We start from the raw sequence: 22,846 nt of genomic DNA, 5'->3' as shown, positions 1-22,846 counted from the left end.
AAGTCTGGAACGCATAGACATCACCAGACTCTGGGTTTCATCCCTGGTGATGCTCTGCCAGGCCTCTACTGCAACTGTCTTCCGTTCCTGCTTGTTCTTGGGGCATTTTCCCTTCAGTTTTGTCTTCAGCAAATGAAATGCATGCTCAATCGGATTCAGGTCAGGTGATTTACTTGGCCATTGCATAACATTCCACTTCTTTCCCTTAAAAAACTCTTTGGTTGCTTTTGCAGTATGCTTTGGGTCATTGTCCATCTGCACTGTGAAGCGCCGTCCAATGAGTTATGAAGCATTTGGCTGAATATGAGCCGATAATATTGCCTGAAACACTTCAGAATTCATCCTGCTGCTTTTGTTCGCAGTCACATCATTAATAAATACAAGAGAACCAGTTCCATTGGCAACCATACATGCCCACGCCATGACACTACCACCACCATGCTTCACTGATGAGGTAGTATGCTTAGGATCATGAGCAGTTCCTTTCCTTCTCCATACTTTTCTCTTCCCTTCACTCTTGATCCTGGTCTCATATGTCCATAGGATGTTGTTCCAGAACTGTGAAGGCTTTTTTAGATGTCGTTTGTCAAACTCTAATCTGGCCTTCCTGTTTTTGAGGCTCACCACTTTTTTTTTTTAAACCTCATTTTTTAAGAAAAAGTCAGTGTGCAGTATACAGTATGTAGCGAAATAGATTCTGTTGCTGGTGCTTGGAATATGCCTATAAAACACTTATAAACTGCAGAAGCTTTGTAACAGTTGTTTTTATTATTTTATATATATATATATATATATATATATAAAGGCAGGGTCATGCAAAACAAGATCTTTGTGCAGGATCTTTTTGCAGGCATTGCAAGACATGAACAGTTTCAGCAGCTCACTGTAAGACACCCAATCACACTATACTAATTGCCCCTATGCCTTTATACTGATAAAACCTTAAAGTCTGCCTAGTAATTCAATGTACCTAACTAAAAATATCCCTACACTGTCCCTGCAAGTCCATGGCAAATTCCCAGTTTATGTCTGTAATTAGTGTCTGTCACATCAGTGGCTGAGCTCACAATGGCGTCTGTGCTTCACTGAAAGCACATAGCCTGATAGACCAGCCAGTATCCTATTGGCTGTTAAGCTGCCTGCAAAGAATTGTGGGCAAGCCCATCAGCCAGGGCCCTATGTAATCCTCCATCTTCAGCCTTCCTGCCCTGTTTCCATGGCATTTAAAAAGTAAAATGGTGGCCGTCATTTTGTGCTATTCATCTGAAATGAATTGCCAAAAATTTGGATTCACTTGAAAGAATTCTTATAAAATTTTTGAAAAATCCAATTACTTTAGAATTGATTCACTCATCTCCTCTCAAATCCCAATTGAAGACTGATGTAAAATTAAGTTTAAAGGGGTTTTCCAGGATATTCATATTGATGGCCTATCCTCAGAATAGGTCATTAATATGAGATCAGCAGGGGTCCGACTCCAGTCAGCTATTTGAGGAAGCAATGGCACCTACCGGAGCTCTGGTGAGCGCTGCGTCCTCTTCACAGCTTATCCAGCCCACCGCCTTCCATTGAATAGCAGCTGTGCTTGATATCGGAGCTCAGCCCCATTCACTAAGCCTAAGTGTTAATGAGGCACCTCATCGCACAGCAGATTGGTGGGGGTGCTGGGAGTCGTACCGCTATTGATCACATATACTGAGGATAGGCCATTAATATGAAAATATTATGTTTATTTCTTTTAATTATATAGGGCCACCATATTTTGCAGCGCTTTACAGACATCATCATCACTAGCTGTCCTCAGTGGGTCTAAATTCCCTGTCAGTATATCTTTGGAGTGTGGGAGGAATCCAGAGTTCCTGGAGAAAACCCACGCAGACGGAGAACATATAAACTCCATAATAACTGCAGACATCATTTATAATTAATATTATTCAGATTAAGTGTTACATCCTTCATTAAATAACAATGGATAGATACATCCTGAGAGAAGATACAGTATGTGTTTAAGCTTTGTTGTCATTTAGAACCCAATTACAGATGAGCAAAATTTATTGAAATGTGTTTTGGGTCCAATTCGCTAAATCTTTGAAAAAGTTTGATTTGATCTGAATAACTATGCTCTCTGGTCTTCTCTTTTTTAAGTAGAGAGAGTTTTTGGTGGGAGTCAAACAGTTCAATCTGTGTTTTTTCATAATAAGATTTTCTTTTCCTATCGCTGTGCTTTCGTCCCCAATGTGTCTCTGGAAAAGAGAGATGCAAGTCAGTATCTTTTCCAAAAGGAAAGGAAAACTATCTCATACCAGGAACCCAGTTCTTTCCGGGTAACTACCCTTCAATAGAGCTGAGCAAAGAAAATATGCTTGGCTGCCTGATTGGGGCACTAGTTATTCTTATGGAGGGTACCTAATATGCATGAGGAGTATCGTACGTCAGTTAATGTTTCTCTGGGTTTCTGGGAAAATACGTGAAAATTAACACATGAATATCTTGAATCCCAGGAACCCAGAAGCGTTTTGCTTGGCCTACACTACTCCACACACATACTATGCATACCAGATCTCTCTATCTCTCACCTGAAATTAATCATAAAAAGGTTTATGAGAATATGAACCTTTTTGGGAAATTAGGGACAACTTCCAAACCGGTAGAATCAATTCATTCGTCCTTAAATTCAATGATTAAAATAACTGTGAATTCAATTCCCATTGGGCCAATGAGGATAGTATGCACAATGCTGGTGCTTGTAATACATATTCCTTTTGATTTATTCATTAATTTTTGTGGTCAGGCAATATCCCCTCTGCTGCTCTGAACTGGTTGCTATGAATATCATAATGGCTCTGAAAACCACAAAATCAAGATGATAATGAAGCTGTAATTGCTGAGGTGCTGGCCATTCTTTAAAGGGGCTTTTATTTATATATTGAGCATTCAAGATAGGGTTTTATGTCTAGATGAAGATGTTATGATGTGGTTTTTATGTAAAATTGTCTGTCACAGTAATGTATTGAAGTGAGTTAAGTTTTATTGAACAGATGATGGAGACATAACCGGAAACCGTGTCAATAAATAAAGCTGCAATGGATAGGCAAGGTGATGCGTATTGAGTGCCCTGGGCTTTTAGGCACATTAACTCACTTTCAATGTCTTCATACTGTCATTTCAAATGCTTGAAGTTACAACATTATTTTTTTTTTTAAGTCAACCTCTATTATGTGGTGAACCACAAGATTTTAATTCATTATACTGTGTGTGGTTTACCACATTATCCATACCACTAAAGAGTCTATTATTTTTCTTAGTTTTTCTTAAAGGGATCTACACATATTTCTATAAAGAAAATGTGCAAGGACTTTAAAGAGGGCCTGTAAGCTCTCCTGATACGTCTGTTTTAGCAACTATTTGCATCCCTCCTGCAATAACAATTCTGGAGAATCTAGTCTTAGGATTCTGTGTTGTTCTATTCCTTTATTATTCCTGCTAAAAGTTATGAATGAATTGCTAGCAGTTTGCAATGAAGGTCTACATTTGTGTTACCAGTTGGGGTGTGTCCCTGCACTGTTTTGCACTATCCAATAAGTGTTGCCAGTGTCACACTATGCAGGGACACGGCCCCAACTGGTAACACCCATTTGGACCTTCACTGCAAACTGTTAGCAATTCATAACTTTTAGCAGGAATGATAAAGGAATAGCATAACATAGTCATAAGAATATATGCTCCAAAATTATTCCATGGAGAATGCAAATAGATACTAAAACAGACATCTCAGGGGAGGTGACAGGCCCTTTTTTAAGATATTGCAGAAACTCTAATTTGTCTTTAATGAGACCTGATTGTTAAATTATTAATTGGTTGACAATAGAAATATATAAACCTTAGTTATTTCTAAAACTTCAAAAAGTGGAATAAAATAAACAGCTGAAATAAAATGTACAATTATAAGAGTGCCGCAACGTGGGACATCATCCTAAGAGCTTACTCACAATGAAAAAACGGATCAGTGAAAAACATATCGTTTCTATGTGCATTCCGTTTTTTTTCTTACTCTCAATAATAGAAATTTACCCATGTCAAATGGGTTTGTGAATGGCCCCATTTACTTGGGTCCCTGTTCTTTCCTTTTTAAAAGCAGATCGCACATAGAATAAAAATGTGGTCTTATGAATAAGCTCTGTTTCTGGGACACTGACAGTTGGTTATTTCTGCACAAACCTTTGCTCCTGGTTTCGTGAGTTTCCAGATAATGGCTTAAATAGCACCAACATATGTCACCATTCACATAAACCTCTGTCATTAGTGGGGTTTACAATCAAATTTCCCTATCTCAAACAGACACCAGGGCAAATTTAACCAAAATAATCAACCTAGTTGTATGGTTGGGGAAGGTGGAAAACAATGTTTGGTTACATTCAAACACTGGACCCCACAGAGTAAATTTAATGCCATATCATTATTTGGAAAAAAAATGAAAGAAAGGGTATACATAAATAGATAAAAATGCTTAAAAGTAACATAACATGGAAAGTAAAGTTGAGGATAGTCATATTGTTAATGATAAATCATTACCTATTGAACATTGTTGGTACAGTACGTCTCTTTGGGCTCAAAGAGGTTAAATGGGCATAAAACAAAGATTGCCTTTATATAATCAGCTCTGGTCTCAAGCTAAGAAAAAAAAATCTTCTTTATGTCAGCTAGTTATTGCACAGTGGAGGCAGTATTCTAATAATTTACAAGATACACAGAATACATCAGACTGGAGAAGGTCTCGAGCTTGTACGTGTATCGGATGTCCAGTCTGTGCTTGGCTCCCACTCAGCTCCTACACTGTCTATGACAAAAGTCTGAGTCTGAGCTAATGTGATGGTCTTGATGGTCATGTAAATGGGTGCATGTTTAATTATAAAGTGATTGTGCTTACAGTCCATAAAGCACTTTATTGGGGGGGGGATTTCTGATTTAGCCCCACAAGGACACAGCCTATTTTGGGCTTCAGGATGCAACATTTTTTTTATTTTTTTTGCATTTCAATAGTTATAACTTTTATATTTTCCATTAGATTTTTGTGGGACGAGTTGTATTTTTTTTAATGTATTTTTTTAATGTATTTTTTTTTATTGGCACCATCTTGGTACATTGTAAAACTTTTATAATTTTTTTTTGTGGTGATGGCATGAAAAAAAACGCAATTTCACCATTGTACTGGATTTAGATTTTTAAGGCATTCACCGACATGATAACTTTAATTTGCAGGTCAGCATGATTATGACAATGCCAGTTTTAGACTGCTTATCTAAGTTTACACCGTCATATAATAGACAGGATTAGTAAATCTGTCCAACTCTTTACTTTTAGATGCTTAAAACATATTCATCAATCAAATGATGCCATTTTGTTTTCATGCGACTGCACTCACTATATGGATACATCTACATTAGTGTTATGATTAGATACATAAAGCTCTTGGTATAGCTTAGGGTAGATCTTAACCTTTAGATTTTTAAGTAATTACATAAATGAACAGAAATAATAAGAATACATATACTGTAGATGTATAGGCATCTGTAACAGAACATTTCTATAGATATTAGATACTTTTGTTGCTCCTGCTCTTCATGCTGAGTCTGTCATTGTGGTTGAATCTTTCATGCATCTTCAGAAATACTAGACCATGCATGACTAGCTTAAGAGGAAGAAAAAAAAAGTTACATTTATAAGCTTTCCTTAAAACTATGGACATTTGTATACAAAATCAATTACTGATGAAGTCATTTTTTCCCTTTAAGTATATATTTGCACGTTCTGTCATCATATTAGATATTTTAGTGTAACATACCCTTTTTTTGTCTTTAGGTTGGAGGGCATACTATGCTACCTATCCGTTGGATGCCTCCTGAGAGTATCATGTATAGGAAATTCACAACAGAAAGTGACGTCTGGAGTCTCGGAGTGGTGCTATGGGAAATTTTCACTTACGGAAAGCAACCATGGTACCAGCTATCAAATAATGAGGTTTGTACATATCCTATGCAACACTGCAAGGGAAATACCGTATGAAATGAAATAGGTGACCCTGAAATAAGTGACAGACTGCTTTTTGTAGGGTCTTTCTGCTGGAGTATCTAGAAGGGGTGTTTTCTTTGTTGTCCAAATGGAGGAGGTTTAACTGATAAGCTGGCTAAAATTTACAACTAGGAACTATAATATATTGTGTAGTTTCTATTTCCTCTAAGAAATTATTTTTTACTTGCATAATGCTCATCAATTAAGATTTAGGATTTGGCATCCCATCAGTTTTATTAAATAATGTAAGCTCATTAGTTTCAAAGCGTACTCTATATCAGGCATCCTCAAACTGCGGCCCTCCAGCTGTTGAAAATCTACAACTCCCAGCATGCCCGAACAGCCTACAGGTATCAGCCTACAGCAGGGCATTGTGGGAGTTGTAGTTTTACAACAGCTGGAGGGCTGCAGTTTGAGGATGCCTGCTCTACATGTACAGTATATTGTGCATTGTAGTAGTCCTCTCAGCTGCTTCATTTTGACATTTTTTTCACTCTTAAAAATGGTACAATTTGTACATGACCTCTTACAAAAATGTTGGGCATATGTGAATTTAGCAAAAGTACATGCAGAACAGCAAATCCCCAATAAAATCTGCATTAAAAATTGGGTACCATACTTTAATGCAAGTTTGACTAAGGCCGAAACTTGCAGCACACTCTAAAACCCATGCAGAAAATCTACCCCACGTGCACATGCCCTTAGAAAATCCTTCTATAATGTACAGGGGTGGACTGTGAACTTAAAGTGGCCCTGAAAAAAAACCTAAAAGTTGCTCAAGTTGTAGGTGAGTCCCAATTGACAGTAGGTAGGGATAACAGAAGTAGGCAGGGCCAGCAATACCATAGTCCAGCCCAAAATACTGCCCCAGCAAAACCAAATACCACAGTGCAGCATAAAATACTGGCCTATCACCATACAGGACAATGATACAGTTGAATTCTGGAGTGCACCTATGGCTGTTGGTCACTTGCATAATTACCTGATGCTCTTACATTAATTAATGCTGACAGAATCAGATTGTTATGTGTCTGGCAAACAGTCGTGAGGAGGGCTTGGGCGGCCCCCTGGGCATTAACCCACCGGGTAATTTCCCTGGAGGGTCTATGGCTAGTCTGCCCCTGATAATGTATATAAATGCTTTGATGTGGCAGAGACTAGTGCAGAAAATCTGCATACACTTTATAACTTAGATCATAGTCTGAATCCCAAAACTTCAACATGAAGAAAATGTGCAAAATGAAGCTTTCTGTGTATATAGTGTATCTATTTTAGCTCCATTTCTACTCAAAAATAACTAATTGCAATATGTATGCCCTATGGTTTTGTATTTTTACCTTCACTATTTCGTGCACATTAAGGATACATTTACACGTAAACACTTAGGGGGAGATTTATCAAGACCGGTGCTTTCTGCGCTGTTCTTGATATCTCCTGCGCTGCCAGAGGATGCGCCAAATTTATGATGAGGTGCATGCCACATATTAGGCACATTCTCTGGCAGTCCATGTGCCTAACCAGATCTTCCACAGCTATGAGCTGCATAGATTTCTGGCTCATTTCCAGGTGATTTTCCTTTTCTGCTGTAGCCAGATGTCAACCCATCCATACATTTTCGGGACTAGAAAAGAAACATTTCCCACTGAAAAATGCATCACTGAATAAATCTGTAAAAAACAAAACAGTAATCTGAAATATCCTTCTCTCATGTAGGTGATTGAGTGTATAACTCAAGGCCGAGTTTTGCAACGACCTCGCACTTGTCCGAAGGAAGTCTATGACCTAATGTTAGGCTGCTGGCAAAGGGAGCCTCACATGAGGCTGAACATCAAAGAAATCCACAGCCTCCTTCAGAACTTGTCCAAGGCATCCCCCGTTTACCTTGACATTCTTGGCTAGATGATGAAGGTGTTACCTATATGGGCTTGATGAATGAATGTGGTGAACAGCCGCTGGACTCCATGAAATTTGTTATAACCTCTGACAGTATTATTAACAAAGATGCTGAGAAGCTATCAAAGGGCAAGCAACACAAAGTTCTCCATCTGTACAATACATAATATAATTGACAATACATTAACAAGTTGTATCTTTTTATCCTGAGCCTATCTCTTCTTTTACTTCTTCCTTTTCTCTTCTGTCTATGTTTGAGTGTCTCTCACTGTCTTTCCTACTCCGTGCTTATGCCTTTATGTAACTCAGCATACATAGACAAAGGCCTTAAAACCGTATCTGTTAATCAGCAGGCTCGCATGTCTGTCCACCACATCTAACAATGCCTTCTTGTATTCCTGCCTTTGATGTGGATGAAAAAAAGGGAAAATATTGTATGACACAAACTTGTCGACTTCTGCTATACATTCATGTAGACGTTCTATTGACTGTTGCTCACCTCTACGTTTCTGGCTACGTGCACTAATGACAGACAGTTTCTGGACATCAGGAGGAAGTATTTGCAGACGTGCGTTGGTGGTAGTAAGGAGACATGCCAATGGGAAGACGTTAAACCATCTACCTAAAATAAAAAACCTGAAGAAACACAATCAATGCATACTATTCTGAAGAGAATAAACCCACCCTGCTTTGTTTGTGGCTAGTCCTTTGTCACCATATACTCCATGGTAGAAAGAAACATATTGTTTGCTTCTAGCAAAATGCCATACCTCTCGTCATCATTTTCTTTTCTAACTGCAGTAAACCATTGTTAGAGGCTGAATCGTCCGTTTTAAAAGACTGGAATTATCACAATGTGATGCTGGATTTATCTGATACAACGTCCAACAGACAATCTCTGTCGCTGACCAGTTTACAAAGCTGTTCTGTACAACTCAAAGAATACACATGAAGAGTGGAGGCCAAGAAGCTCGGAAAAAGCTTGTTTTTTTTTTGTATGGAGATGGACAGATGTGATACGGGAAGCTTAACAAGTGTATGTTATTGTGGAGGAATAATAGCCTCAGATGAGGGCTGCTGCTGCTATTCTGTTCTGGTAACAGGGTCAGTAGGCAATGTCACCACCAAAAGGTGTTTGATGCACATTCAATGGTTGGTGGCTACCTTGGTTTTTCTTTTTTATTAATAGTTTTTCATCCATGGGCTCTGGATTAAAGTTTATATTTCTCTATATTACCTTGTAAAAACAAAAATGTGGCAGCCTTTCAACAAATGTATGTGATGTTAATCTTGGAGGCAGCGCATGCGTATATATGTTACCGGCATGATGTGTCCAATGCAAAGATATTGAAAGTTGTTCCCCACTAAACATACAGTAATGGGATCGACCCTGTATCACAGTCAAATTTACCATAGTGTAGAGAATTATCTTTCGAGACAACAGGTAAGGCCCTATTGTAACGCCATGCATTCCTCTGTGTGGGGGTTCGTTTTTGAAGAATGTAGTAGCACAGTAACGGAATCTACCATTTGTATAGGTACATGTAAATAAATACAGTATGTTGACTAAAAACTGGTAATTGTAAAATATATTTGAGAGTTAAGAAAAATTATATGAGTATTAGCCTCTGTAATCGAGGCATTAGTAAATAAATTAATCTCATCTCTTGGCGTCTACTAATGATTGTAACACATCTCTATCAAGGTTTTAAAGCAAATTCTAAAAGTGAATCAATGATACTTGTACAGACGTGATTTGTGCTATTGCTTTGGTACATTGTTTGAACTTCTACTCTTGAGTTACTATGTATACTTTTTCACACCGGTTTGCAGTAAAAAAAAATATATACAAAAGTGTTGCCTATTTGCTAAGTTAAGATGGAACAGGCAATATGTACTGCTTGTGAAGAAAATGAAAAACTATGGAGCGGGCATGAATGTTCGATTTTCTCAAACACCTACCTATAGACTAGTTCAACTGCTACAGTTCCATTTTCTCTAAACCTACCGTAAAGCTCAAGTTAGACGCTGAGATGTACAGGATACATACATTGGGATTATAAAAAATAAATGCCTTTTAATGCTAAAAAACAGTTTTCCTGAATTATTCTGACAAATAGTTATTTATTATTATGATGTAATGAACAATTATGTTGTACAACCCATGGGAACTACAGACTAATGTGATGAGTGAATTTCTCTAAATTTGACGAAGATTCGGTTTGGCCAAATCAGTCAGGAGATTCAATTCAAGTCTGAATAAATTCAACCAAAAAGGGATCCAATTGCCTTGAAAAGTTGTGGATGACACTCTCTTAGGACTGTATGCCACTCGTTTCAAGCTCTTTATTGCCAAGTCCGCATTCGTAATCTTAAAGTGACAGCGACATGTATGGCTATGGGTAAACACATAGCTGCTATAGGTAACAAAATTTATTGTAGGATTTTTTAGTTTACATGTACAGCGCTGGCTACTGTGTCCAAAATCCCTACAGCGAGCTGATCGGGCTGGTGCAGGAGCACCACTTGGAACTGAACCCGAGTTCGGGAAATGTTTTTTTACAGTATAAATCAATTTCTGAAGTTATTATGCGAAGTCTCGCGAGACTTTGCGAAGTAATAACTTTGGCTCATAGGAGCCAATACATTGTAATACTGTATGGAGCGCTCGCTCGGTACAGTATTGAAATTAAGTTTTATGCAAATCGACTTTGGATGTTTCATCCGAAGTCGATTCACTCATCCCTAAAAAATTATAATCTAAATAGATTCAGACCCCAATGAGGTCCTCTATAAAAATACAGACCTTTCAGACAAAAATACCTAAATACAGAACCCAGACCATACCCACTAAAGACATTCAGACAAAAGACCAGAATCCCTAATTGCAAACAGCATACACTAGCTAATACAAACCCCAAACACGTACATACAGATACTCTGACTTTCTCACTTCAGCAAATGGCATTTATCATGTAGGGAAAATGTATTGTGATTGTCCATATTGCCTACTTTGCTGGCCTGATTAATTTTTTCATCACATTATACGCTGCTCGTTTCTAGAGTTTACAACCACCCTGCAATCCAGCGGTGGTGGCCGTGCTTGCACACTATAGGAAAAAACTACAGCCTTTCTGTTTGCTGGGAATGGGGGAATGCATATAGGCTGGCGCTTTTTCCTATAGTGTGCAAGCACATCCACCATTGCTGGATGGCAGGATAGTCATCATAACCACCGGATACGAGTAGCGTATAATGTGATGGAAAAATGAATCAAGCCAGCTAAGGAAGCAATATGGATAATCAGAATACATAATTAAAGGTGTTGTCTAAGTTATTTGTTTTTGTTCTTTGCATGTTTATAACTAAGCAAATGTGAGAAGTTTTCACTTACTTAGCTGAGGGTTACATGACCTGTTATGTAAGCTTCTTTCCCTGCTCTGATGACATTCTGTGAAGGCTGTGCTTGTTGGAGTGATAAGCCTTTCCCCCTGCACTGGCTGATCTGCTGCCCAAGCACTGAATGTTCTGCTATAATAGTGTCTCCCCTCCCACTGGATACTTCAGGAAAGTTTAACCCCTTCTATCATCAGCAGCACAGACTCAGGGTTCGAGGCTCTGCCTCAGGTCGTGGGCAACTGCAGAATTTCCTCCTCTCCAGGCACTGACGAGATAAATGCTGTGCACAGGATCCTCCCTCCTCACTCTGCAAACTCAGAGCTGACAAAGACCGGAGGAGTTCTCTCCTCTGTACTGCTCTGCTGGCTGTGAGTAAGTGTCTACAGAGCATTGCACAAGAACAGGTATGGGGAAGATCCTGTGTATCAGCAATGTCATTGTACTGTATAACTGGGACCTGTAGTACTACACATACAACATGAGTGTCCCAGCAGTCAGACTGCAGGCAGGGCTCAATTTTATTCACTCCCTTTGCAGAGCAGGGGAGAGGGGAAAGGCAAAAATACTCATGAGGAAAACCTTGTTGTTACATGCCCCAACACAGCTCTGCAGCTGCATGCCAACAAAGGGCCAGAACAGAACTTAGGTAAATCAGTAATCATAATTTATTTTAACCTAAAACTTGCTTAGCTTATGTACAGTACAGACCAAAAGTTTGGACACACCTTCTCATTCAAAGAGTTTTCTTTATTTTCATGACTATGAAGGCATCAAAACTATGAATTAACACATGTGGAATTATATACATAACAAACAAGTGTAAAACAACTGAAAATATATCATATTCTAGGTTCTTCAAAGTAGCCACCTTTTGCTTTGATTACTGCTTTGCACACTCTTGGCATTCTCTTGATGAGCTTCAAGAGGTAGTCACCTGAAATGGTCTTCCAACAGTCTTGAAGGAGTTCCCAGAGATGCTTAGCACTTGTTGGCCCTTTTGCCTTGACTCTGCGGTCCAGCTCACCCCAAACCATCTAGATTGGGTTCAGGTCCGGTGACTGTGGAGGCCAGGTCATCTGGCGCAGCACCCCATCACTCTCCTTCATGGTCAAATAGCCCTTACTTTCAAAGTTTTCCCAATTTTTCAGCTGACTGACTGACCTTAATTTCTTAAAGTAATGATGGCCACTAGTTTTTCTTTACTTAGCTGCTTTTTTCTTGCCATAATACAAATTCTAACAGTCTATTCAGTAGCACTATCAGCTGTGTAACCACCTGACTTCTCCTCAACGCAACTGATGGTCCCAACCCCATTTATTAGGCAAGAAATCCCACTTATTAAACCTTACATGCCACACCTGTGAAGTGAAAACCATTTCAGGTGACTACCTCTTGAAGCTCATCAAGAGAATGCCAAGAGTGTGCAAAACAGTAATCAAAGCAAAAGGTGGCTACTTTGAAGAACCTAGAATATGACATATTTTCAGTTGTTTCACACTTTTTTGTTATGTATATAATTCCACATGTGTTCATTCATAGTTTTGATGCCTTCAGTGTGAATCTACAATTTTCATAGTCATGAAAATAAAGAAAACTCTTTAAATGAGAAGGTGTGTCCAAACTTTTGGTCTGTACTGTATATATTGCTTTATTTTAATTTTTTACATAACTCATACAACCACTTAGAGTGCCTTGTATTAACGCTATCTACATGATAAATTCCATTTGCATGATACAAAAAAGTGAGGCAACCCCTTTAAAGTATAAATTACCCCTTCAGTTTCACATTTTCAGAAAGTTTAGAACACAGAACAGTCTGCATGGATTAAAGTGGTTTTCTGGAACCCAGTGACCCACAACACCATATTAATTACACAAAACACACCTGTAGGAGAAAATTACCAACTTAGAACTACCTATATGGTAAATAAGAGGACAAAATGATTTTAATGTATAAGGGTAGGCCACAACTTTTACCATGAAATGACCTCACATGTTAGCACTCTTGTTGACCTTAGAGTGCACTAGAATGCCAAGTATCAGCTGCAGCCATTGGCATGTTCATTTGTCTATGTGACTCAACTGAAATCTCCATTGCTCCTAGCGTGTAAGGAAATATAGTAATAACAAAGAAAACAATGTAAGGGTGGGAGAGTGGAACAAGCACTTGTTCAGGCCTGAAGGAGATGATACAAAAACAAAGTGCTGCCCTATGCTGTGGATTTTATTAGATTCTAGACTTCAAAAGAAGAAAACACAGCAACAGTGTGGTTGGACATTAGCAATTTTTTCCTTAAAGAGGTTATCCAAGGCTATAAAACACCTTAGAGGTGGCCAAGGGGAGCAGGTACCCCCTGCGTCCAGCGATTGGCTACAGCAGTCATTTGACACCCCTGCCCACACCACGCCACTTCATCAACAGGATGTATATTTTAGGACAGCAGGGAGAAGAAAATCCAGCTGTGGAGTGATGGATACTGAACCCAGTGGCAGAGAACTCTTACCTTCAATAGATGGTAATAATGTAATCCTATGTGTGAGATATGCTGTTATGGCTGAACAGCCTGACCGGAACCAGGAAGAGGGATGCAATCCTGCTCACCATTCCTGTCAGGCTGGCCAGCCATGACAGCATATTGCACAGAGGGTTGTGTTATTACCATCTCTTGTAGAGCAGAGTTATGCTTACTAACTTTATAAATTTGGGACAAAGAGGCCCCATCTGGGAACAACCCAAATCATGTGGGAATACTCCTTTTTTTGGGCAAGATTTACATAATTAAAACCCATTTTGTGCATGGGACAGCCTGTATTCAAAGGGATTGTCTCTGAAAATTAGGGTCATTTCCTACAAAGTTGGGACTGTGGGCAACTATGAAGAGTTCCTGCTCTACAATATATAATAATGGAGCAATCTACATGAGAATTGTTGTCAGGCTGAGCATTTAAGAGGGTGAGGATACACGTATCTTATTGGGGTTAATTTATTTTGTTTTAAGTGTGGATGACAAAATTTGAAGAAGTTAATCCAGCTCTTGTTTAAAAATCCTCATTGCGCTTTATTGATTATTTATATAAGCGCTAGATTTTCTTCTTCCTATGTTCTCCGGGTCTGGCCTGACTAAAACTTGCTTAGCTTATGTATATATTGTAGACCATCAGACACAGTGCTTTATTTTTTACTTAACTCATACAACCCCTTAAAGTGCCTTGTATTAACGCTATCTACATGATAAATTCCATTTGCATGATACAACAAAGTGAGACAACCCCTTTAAAGTATAAATTACCCCTTCAGTTTCACATTTTTAGAAAGTTTAGAACACAGAACGGTCTGCATGGATTAAAGTGGTTTTCTGGAACCCAGTGACCCACAACACCATATTAATTACGCAAAACACACCTGTAGGAGAAAGTGTGTTACATACTTACTGTTCTGAAGTTGCATGGATCCAGTCAATGACAAATATTGGCAATACATTTTTTTCAAGTGCAGGGATAGTTGTTTGGCTGGGGTGACTCCCTTGGAAGTCAGTGGCTGCTATATAGGCTCTCAATCCCACCACACACTAGGGCCAATTTCATAGGAAGCCAATTAGCCTATTTTTAAGTGTGGGAGGAAACCGAAGTATCCAGAGAGAATCCACACAAACACAGGTCTGAATCATACCATGTTGTCCCTGGATGGATGCAAACTCAGGGCCCCAGCATTGCAAGGCACCAGTGCTAACTATTGAGCCACCATTCTGCTCCTGTTCTGGAAATCAAGCTTCCACCAATGTCACTTCCTTTTACCAGGTTTCTGGCCTAGGCTACAGACCTGATATCATTTCCCCTGTGGACAGCACCAGAACTATTCCTCTCCCTGGTACATGTGCAGATGAGGTGGATTCAGTAGCCTGCACATGCAGCAGGTACTATCCACACAGAAGTGATGTCCTATCCATAGCCCAGGTCAGAAACCTGCTAATGGATGTTATGCCACGTTGCCAGGTTCACAGAAGACTAATTCAGAATGGTATTTATATTACAAACCTTCTCATAAGGGTATGTTCTGTTTAATTAAGGTGGTTTTGCAGGAGTTGCTGGGTTCCGGAAAACTGCTTTAATCCAAGAAGACCTTTCTGTTGCCGATCCACACATCCATTACAAATTTTCTCCTACAGGTGTTCTATGTAGGCTTTGTCCTAAAAAGCCTTTAGCTCCAAAATAAACATATTGAAAGCTTTACATACTATCCTAATTATGCATAATGTGAACAGAAGAGATCACTAGATGTTACAGAGAACATCCAGATTAGTCAAAGTAATCAACTGTCTCTATGACAATTCATCCATATAGTGCATACAGAATGGCTATAATCTGTGCTTAAAATGCACGGCACCTGCCAGAAGGTAAGGATTGTCTCAGGTGGTACCTGCCAGTAAAGATTATTACAGCAGTACCATAATTATCCCATAGTCTGATTACACATAAAGTGCAGTGTCCCTTATTAATCCCTTCATTTTCTCAGACACTAAACTGCTGGTGTAAAATTGTTATAAACACAGCCCGAGAGGGTTAAAATGTATTTTTTTTAATCTTTTTCTAATGCTTAACTCAATATATATGCTTGTATTTATGTATGGAAGCAGTTCTAGTTAGGTGGTAGGGTTTTCAAGTCATAATTCATAATTCCCCAAAGCAAACAAAGAAGACAGCAATGTATTCACCTGTGTATCACAATCCTTTAGAGATCAGGAGCTAGGGGATTACTTACAGCTAATGATCATCCAAAGAGGAGCCGCAAAGAATCAATTCCATTTCTATATTTTTACCTTGCATAAAACAGTTCAACTCAGAGACATAAAATAATGCTAGTCTACAATACATATTGGCATCCATAAAATAATGCTAGTCTACAATACATATTGGCATAGAGATGTCAAAAAGCATAATAAGAAGCAAAGACTGACAGGTATTGTGGCAGTGTGACTTCCAGAGTAACAAACATGAGCGAATTATTGGTGACCCCACCGGGGCCTACCAACCATTCCTCCCCATAACACTTCCCTCATTAACCCTTTCACTTCCCCCTTACCAATAAGACACAGAGACTTGAGTCGGATTTAAATCGGCCACAGCAGCCGTTATTTATTAAACAAAAATACAAATAATTTAACAATGAATTCCCCCAGCCGAGGGAGGTCCTAGAAGCCCCAACATGTATACATCCAGCACAACCACTCAGTGGACCATCCACCTTGCGACCAGCCGTAAACACCCAGCTCGGAGCCACCAAACTGATGGATGCCCTCACTGATTAACCGAGTGCCCAATCCTGAGAGTCCAGCCCCACCATTGAGGCCCTCTCATTCTCAAGCAGCAACCCATTCCACCAGCTCCGAGGACCTCCCCCCGCCTCGACTGCTGCGACATACATCACATGCAACCCCCACCAGAAACCCATACCTACCGAACCCCTACCACTGCTACCTCCCTAATACCTACTCAAGGGAGGGTGGGCGGGCGCTTTTTTCACTAACTCTAAAATGGCCCCCCAGCTACCGCCCCTTAAATAATCTACCACCTAACTCCACCTACGCTAACCCGCCCCTCCGCTTCCCGCCATACATTAACCCTACCTCTACCAGGCCCCTGGCACCAAATTCCTCATGAAGGCCTACCCTTATGGTAAACCTATAGTCCGGCCTTACTGGAGGCATCAGAGTTGCCAGAATGCAGAGGTTGCAAGAACCACTGTGTTTACTGAGCTCCACAGTTTTTATTGTGTTGTATGACTATTTGGCACCTATTTTCCCACACATCAGTTAAATTAAACCCGTTCTATATATACATCATTTTTATTATCATTAATTTGCAGTTTATATGTATAAACACAGGCTGGTCAAGAGACGTATGAAGCATACAATATATTTAGGGATTTTACCACCAGCATGTCTTAGATGCTCTTGCAAAAGCTATACCAAGACCATCAATCTAACTGCCGATAACCACACGTACAGAAATCGCGACTGGGCCACTTTATAAAAAATTACCAACTTAGAACTAGGGATGAGCGAACTCGAACTGTATAGTTCGGGTTCGTACCGAATTTTGGGGTGTCCGTGACACGGACCCGAACCCGGACATTTTCGTAAAAGTCCGGGTTCGGGTTCGGTGTTCGTCGCTTTCTTCGCGCTTTTGTGACGCTTTCTTGGCGCTTTTTGAAAGGCTGCAAAGCAGCCAATCAACAAGCGTCATACTACTTGCCCCAAGAGGCCATCACAGCCATGCCTACTATTGGCATGGCTGTGATTGGCCAGAGCACCATGTGACCCAGCCTCTATTTAAGCTGGAGTCACATAGCACCGCCCGTCACTCTGCTCTGATTAGCGTAGGGAGAGGTTGCGGCTGCGACAGTAGGGCGAGATTAGGCAGATTAACTCCTCCAAAGGACTTGATTAACTGATCGATCTGCAGCTGTGGATCATTGAGCTGCTGATCCTCAATTGCTCACTGTTTTTAGGCTGCCCAGACCGTTTGTCAGTCACATTTTTCTGGGGTGATCGGCGGCCATTTTGTGTCTTGTGGTGCGCCAGCACAAGCTGCGACCAAGTGCATTTAACCCTCAATGGTGTGGTTGTTTTTTGGCTAAAGCCTACATCAGGGTGAAGCTGTCACACCAAGTGCATTTAACCAGCAATAGTCTGTTTATTTTTTGGCCATATCCCAGTCTAATTCTGTCACTAAATCCATACCGGTCACCCAGCGCCTAAATACTAGGCCTCAAATTTATATCCCGCTAAATCTGTCCTTAGTGCTGTAGCTGGGCGAGTTATTTAGTGTCCGTTCAAGCACATTTCTTGTTCTGGGTTGAAATACAATTCCCAATTTAGCAATTTCATAATTTAGTGGTTTCTGCTATATCAGAGCTATTTGAAATCTATCCCTAAAAGGGTATATAATATTCAAGGTGCACATTGGGTCATTCAGAATAACTTCACACACACCCGCTACTGTGTATTTCCAAGTCTAATTCTGGCACTAAACCCATACCTGTCACCCAGCGCCTAAATACTAGGCCTCAAATTTATATCCCGCTAAATCTGTCCCTAGTGCTGTAGCTGGGCGAGTTATTTAGTGTCCGTTCAAGCACATTTCTTGTTCTGGGTTGAAATACAATTCCCAATTTAGCAATTTCATAATTTAGTGGTTTCTGCTATATCAGAGCTATTTGAAATCTATCCCTAAAAGGGTATATAATATTCAAGGTGCACATTGGGTCATTCAGAATAACTTCACACACACCCGCTACTGTGTATTTCCAAGTCTAATTCTGGCACTAAACCCATACCTGTCACCCAGCGCCTAAATACTAGGCCTCAAATTTATATCCCGCTAAATCTGTCCCTAGTGCTGTAGCTGGGCGAGTTATTTAGTGTCCGTTCAAGCACATTTCTTGTTCTGGGTTGAAATACAATTCCCAATTTAGCAATTTCATAATTTAGTGGTTTCTGCTATATCAGAGCTATTTGAAATCTATCCCTAAAAGGGTATATAATATTCAAGGTGCACATTGGGTCATTCAGAATAACTTCACACACACCCGCTACTGTGTATTTCCAAGTCTAATTCTGGCACTAAACCCATACCTGTCACCCAGCGCCTAAATACTAGGCCTCAAATTTATATCCCGCTAAATCTGTCCTTAGTGCTGTAGCTGGGCGAGTTATTTAGTGTCCGTTCAAGCACATTTCTTGTTCTGGGTTGAAATACAATTCCCAATTTAGCAATTTCATAATTTAGTGGTTTCTGCTATATCAGAGCTATTTGAAATCTATCCCTAAAAGGGTATATAATATTCAAGGTGCACATTGGGTCATTCAGAATAACTTCACACACACCCGCTACTGTGTATTTCCAAGTCTAATTCTGGCACTAAACCCATACCTGTCACCCAGCGCCTAAATACTAGGCCTCAAATTTATATCCCGCTAAATCTGTCCCTAGTGCTGTAGCTGGGCGAGTTATTTAGTGTCCGTTCAAGCACATTTCTTGTTCTGGGTTGAAATACAATTCCCAATTTAGCAATTTCATAATTTAGTGGTTTCTGCTATATCAGAGCTATTTGAAATCTATCCCTAAAAGGGTATATAATATTCAAGGTGCACATTGGGTCATTCAGAATAACTTCACACACACCCGCTACTGTGTATTTCCAAGTCTAATTCTGGCACTAAACCCATACCTGTCACCCAGCGCCTAAATACTAGGCCTCAAATTTATATCCCGCTAAATCTGTCCCTAGTGCTGTAGCTGGGCGAGTTATTTAGTGTCCGTTCAAGCACATTTCTTGTTCTGGGTTGAAATACAATTCCCAATTTAGCAATTTCATAATTTAGTGGTTTCTGCTATATCAGATCTATTTGAAATCTATCCCTAAAAGGGTATATAATATTCAAGGTGCACATTGGGTCATTCAGAATAACTTCACACACACCCGCTACTGTGTATTTCCAAGTCTAATTCTGGCACTAAACCCATACCTGTCACCCAGCGCCTAAATACTAGGCCTCAAATTTATATCCCGCTAAATCTGTCCCTAGTGCTGTAGCTGGGCGAGTTATTTAGTGTCCGTTCAAGCACATTTCTTGTTCTGGGTTGAAATACAATTCCCAATTTAGCAATTTCATAATTTAGTGGTTTCTGCTATATCAGAGCTATTTGAAATCTATCCCTAAAAGGGTATATAATATTCAAGGTGCACATTGGGTCATTCAGAATAACTTCACACACACCCGCTACTGTGTATTTCCAAGTCTAATTCTGGCACTAAACCCATACCTGTCACCCAGCGCCTAAATACTAGGCCTCAAATTTATATCCCGCTAAATCTGTCCTTAGTGCTGTAGCTGGGCGAGTTATTTAGTGTCCGTTCAAGCACATTTCTTGTTCTGGGTTGAAATACAATTCCCAATTTAGCAATTTCATAATTTAGTGGTTTCTGCTATATCAGAGCTATTTGAAATCTATCCCTAAAAGGGTATATAATATTCAAGGTGCACATTGGGTCATTCAGAATAACTTCACACACACCCGCTACTGTGTATTTCCAAGTCTAATTCTGGCACTAAACCCATACCTGTCACCCAGCGCCTAAATACTAGGCCTCAAATTTATATCCCGCTAAATCTGTCCTTAGTGCTGTAGCTGGGCGAGTTATTTAGTGTCCGTTCAAGCACATTTCTTGTTCTGGGTTGAAATACAATTCCCAATTTAGCAATTTCATAATTTAGTGGTTTCTGCTATATCAGAGCTATTTGAAATCTATCCCTAAAAGGGTAGATCATATTGAAGGTGCACATAGGGTCATTCAGAATAACTTCACACACACGCTTCTGTGCATTTCCAAGTCTAATTCTGTCACTAAATCCATACCGGTCACCCAGCGCCTAAATACTAGGCCTCAAATTTATATCCCGCTGAATTTGAATACAATACATTGGGCCAAATAATATATTTGTTGTTGTGGTGAACCATAACAATGAGAAAAACATCTAGTAAGGGACGCGGACGTGGACATGGTCGTGGTGGTGTTAGTGGACCCTCTGGTGCTGGGAGAGGACGTGGCCGTTCTGCCACATCCACACGTCCTAGTGTACCAACTACCTCAGGTCCCAGTAGCCGCCAGAATTTACAGCGATATATGGTGGGGCCCAATGCCGTTCTAAGGATGGTAAGGCCTGAGCAGGTACAGGCATTAGTCAATTGGGTGGCCGACAGTGGATCCAGCACGTTCACATTATCTCCCACCCAGTCTTCTGCAGAAAGCGCACAGATGGCGCCTGAAAACCAACCCCATCAGTCTGTCACATCACCCCCATGCATACCAGGGAAACTGTCTCAGCCTCAAGTTATGCAGCAGTCTCTTATGCTGTTTGAAGACTCCGCTGGCAGGGTTTCCCAAGGGCATCCACCTAGCCCTTCCCCAGCGGTGAAAGACATAGAATGCACTGACGCACAACCACTTATGTTTCCTGATGATGAGGACATGGGAATACCACCTCAGCATGTCTCTGATGATGACGAAACACAGGTGCCAACTGCTGCGTCTTTCTGCAGTGTGCAGACTGAACAGGAGGTCAGGGATCAAGACTGGGTGGAAGACGATGCAGGGGACGATGAGGTCCTAGACCCCACATGGAATGAAGGTCGTGCCACTGACTTTCACAGTTCGGAGGAAGAGGCAGTGGTGAGACCGAGCCAACAGCGTAGCAAAAGAGGGAGCAGTGGGCAAAAGCAGAACACCCGCCGCCAAGAGACTCCGCCTGCTACTGACCGCCGCCATCTGGGACCGAGCACCCCAAAGGCAGCTTCAAGGAGTTCCCTGGCATGGCACTTCTTCAAACAATGTGCTGACGACAAGACCCGAGTGGTTTGCACGCTGTGCCATCAGAGCCTGAAGCGAGGCATTAACGTTCTGAACCTGAGCACAACCTGCATGACCAGGCACCTGCATGCAAAGCATGAACTGCAGTGGAGTAAACACCTTAAAACCAAGGAAGTCACTCAGGCTCCCCCTGCTACCTCTTCTGCTGCTGCCGCCTCGGCCTATTCTGCTGCTGCCGCCTCGGCCTCTTCCTCCGCCTCTGGAGGAACGTTGGCACCTGCCGCCCAGCAAACAGGGGATGTACCACCAACACCACCACCACCACCTCCGTCACCAAGCGTCTCAACCATGTCACACGCCAGCGTTCAGCTCTCCATCTCACAAACATTTGATAGAAAGCGTAAATTCCCACCTAGCCACCCTCGATCCCTGGCCCTGAATGCCAGCATTTCTAAACTACTGGCCTATGAAATGCTGTCATTTAGGCTGGTGGACACAGACAGCTTCAAACAGCTCATGTCGCTTGCTGTCCCACAGTATGTTGTTCCCAGCCGGCACTACTTCTCCAAGAGAGCCGTGCCTTCCCTGCACAACCAAGTATCCGATAAAATCAAGTGTGCACTGCGCAACGCCATCTGTGGCAAGGTCCACCTAACCACAGATACGTGGACCAGTAAGCACGGCCAGGGACGCTATATCTCCCTAACTGCACACTGGGTAAATGTAGTGGCAGCTGGGCCCCAGGCGGAGAGCTGTTTGGCGCACGTCCTTCCGCCGCCAAGGATCTCAGGGCAACATTCTTTGCCTCCTGTTGCCACCTCCTCCTTCTCGGCTTCCTCCTCCTCTTCTTCCACCTGCTCATCCAGTCAGCCACACACCTTCACCACCAACTTCAGCACAGCCCGGGGTAAACGTCAGCAGGCCATTCTGAAACTCATATGTTTGGGGGACAGGCCCCACACCGCACAGGAGTTGTGGCGGGGTATAGAACAACAGACCGACGAGTGGTTGCTGCCGGTGAGCCTCAAGCCCGGCCTGGTGGTGTGTGATAATGGGCGAAATCTCGTTGCAGCTCTGGGACTAGCCAATTTGACGCACATCCCTTGCTTGGCG

General features: G+C 41.0%; 1 protein-coding gene across 1 annotated transcript in view; it reads left to right on the top strand.

Annotated features, from left to right (window-relative positions):
• NTRK2 (neurotrophic receptor tyrosine kinase 2) overlaps positions 1 to 9,907 on the top strand; it is a 270,802-nt gene extending 260,895 nt beyond the window's left edge. Inside the window, exons 17-18 of the mRNA XM_044273679.1 lie at positions 5,860 to 6,018; positions 7,783 to 9,907. Of these exons, the coding sequence (XP_044129614.1) occupies positions 5,860 to 6,018; positions 7,783 to 7,968 (345 nt within the window). The 3' untranslated portion in view covers positions 7,969 to 9,907. The remainder of the gene's footprint in view (positions 1 to 5,859; positions 6,019 to 7,782) is intronic.
• Positions 9,908 to 22,846: the final 12,939 nt, after the last annotated feature.

Source organism: Bufo gargarizans, chromosome 1 (genome assembly GCF_014858855.1).
Source record: "Bufo gargarizans isolate SCDJY-AF-19 chromosome 1, ASM1485885v1, whole genome shotgun sequence".
NCBI classification, from domain to species: Eukaryota; Metazoa; Chordata; class Amphibia; order Anura; family Bufonidae; genus Bufo; species Bufo gargarizans.
Note: the sequence above shows the minus strand (reverse complement) of the source record. Positions and strands in the feature narration are given on the sequence as shown.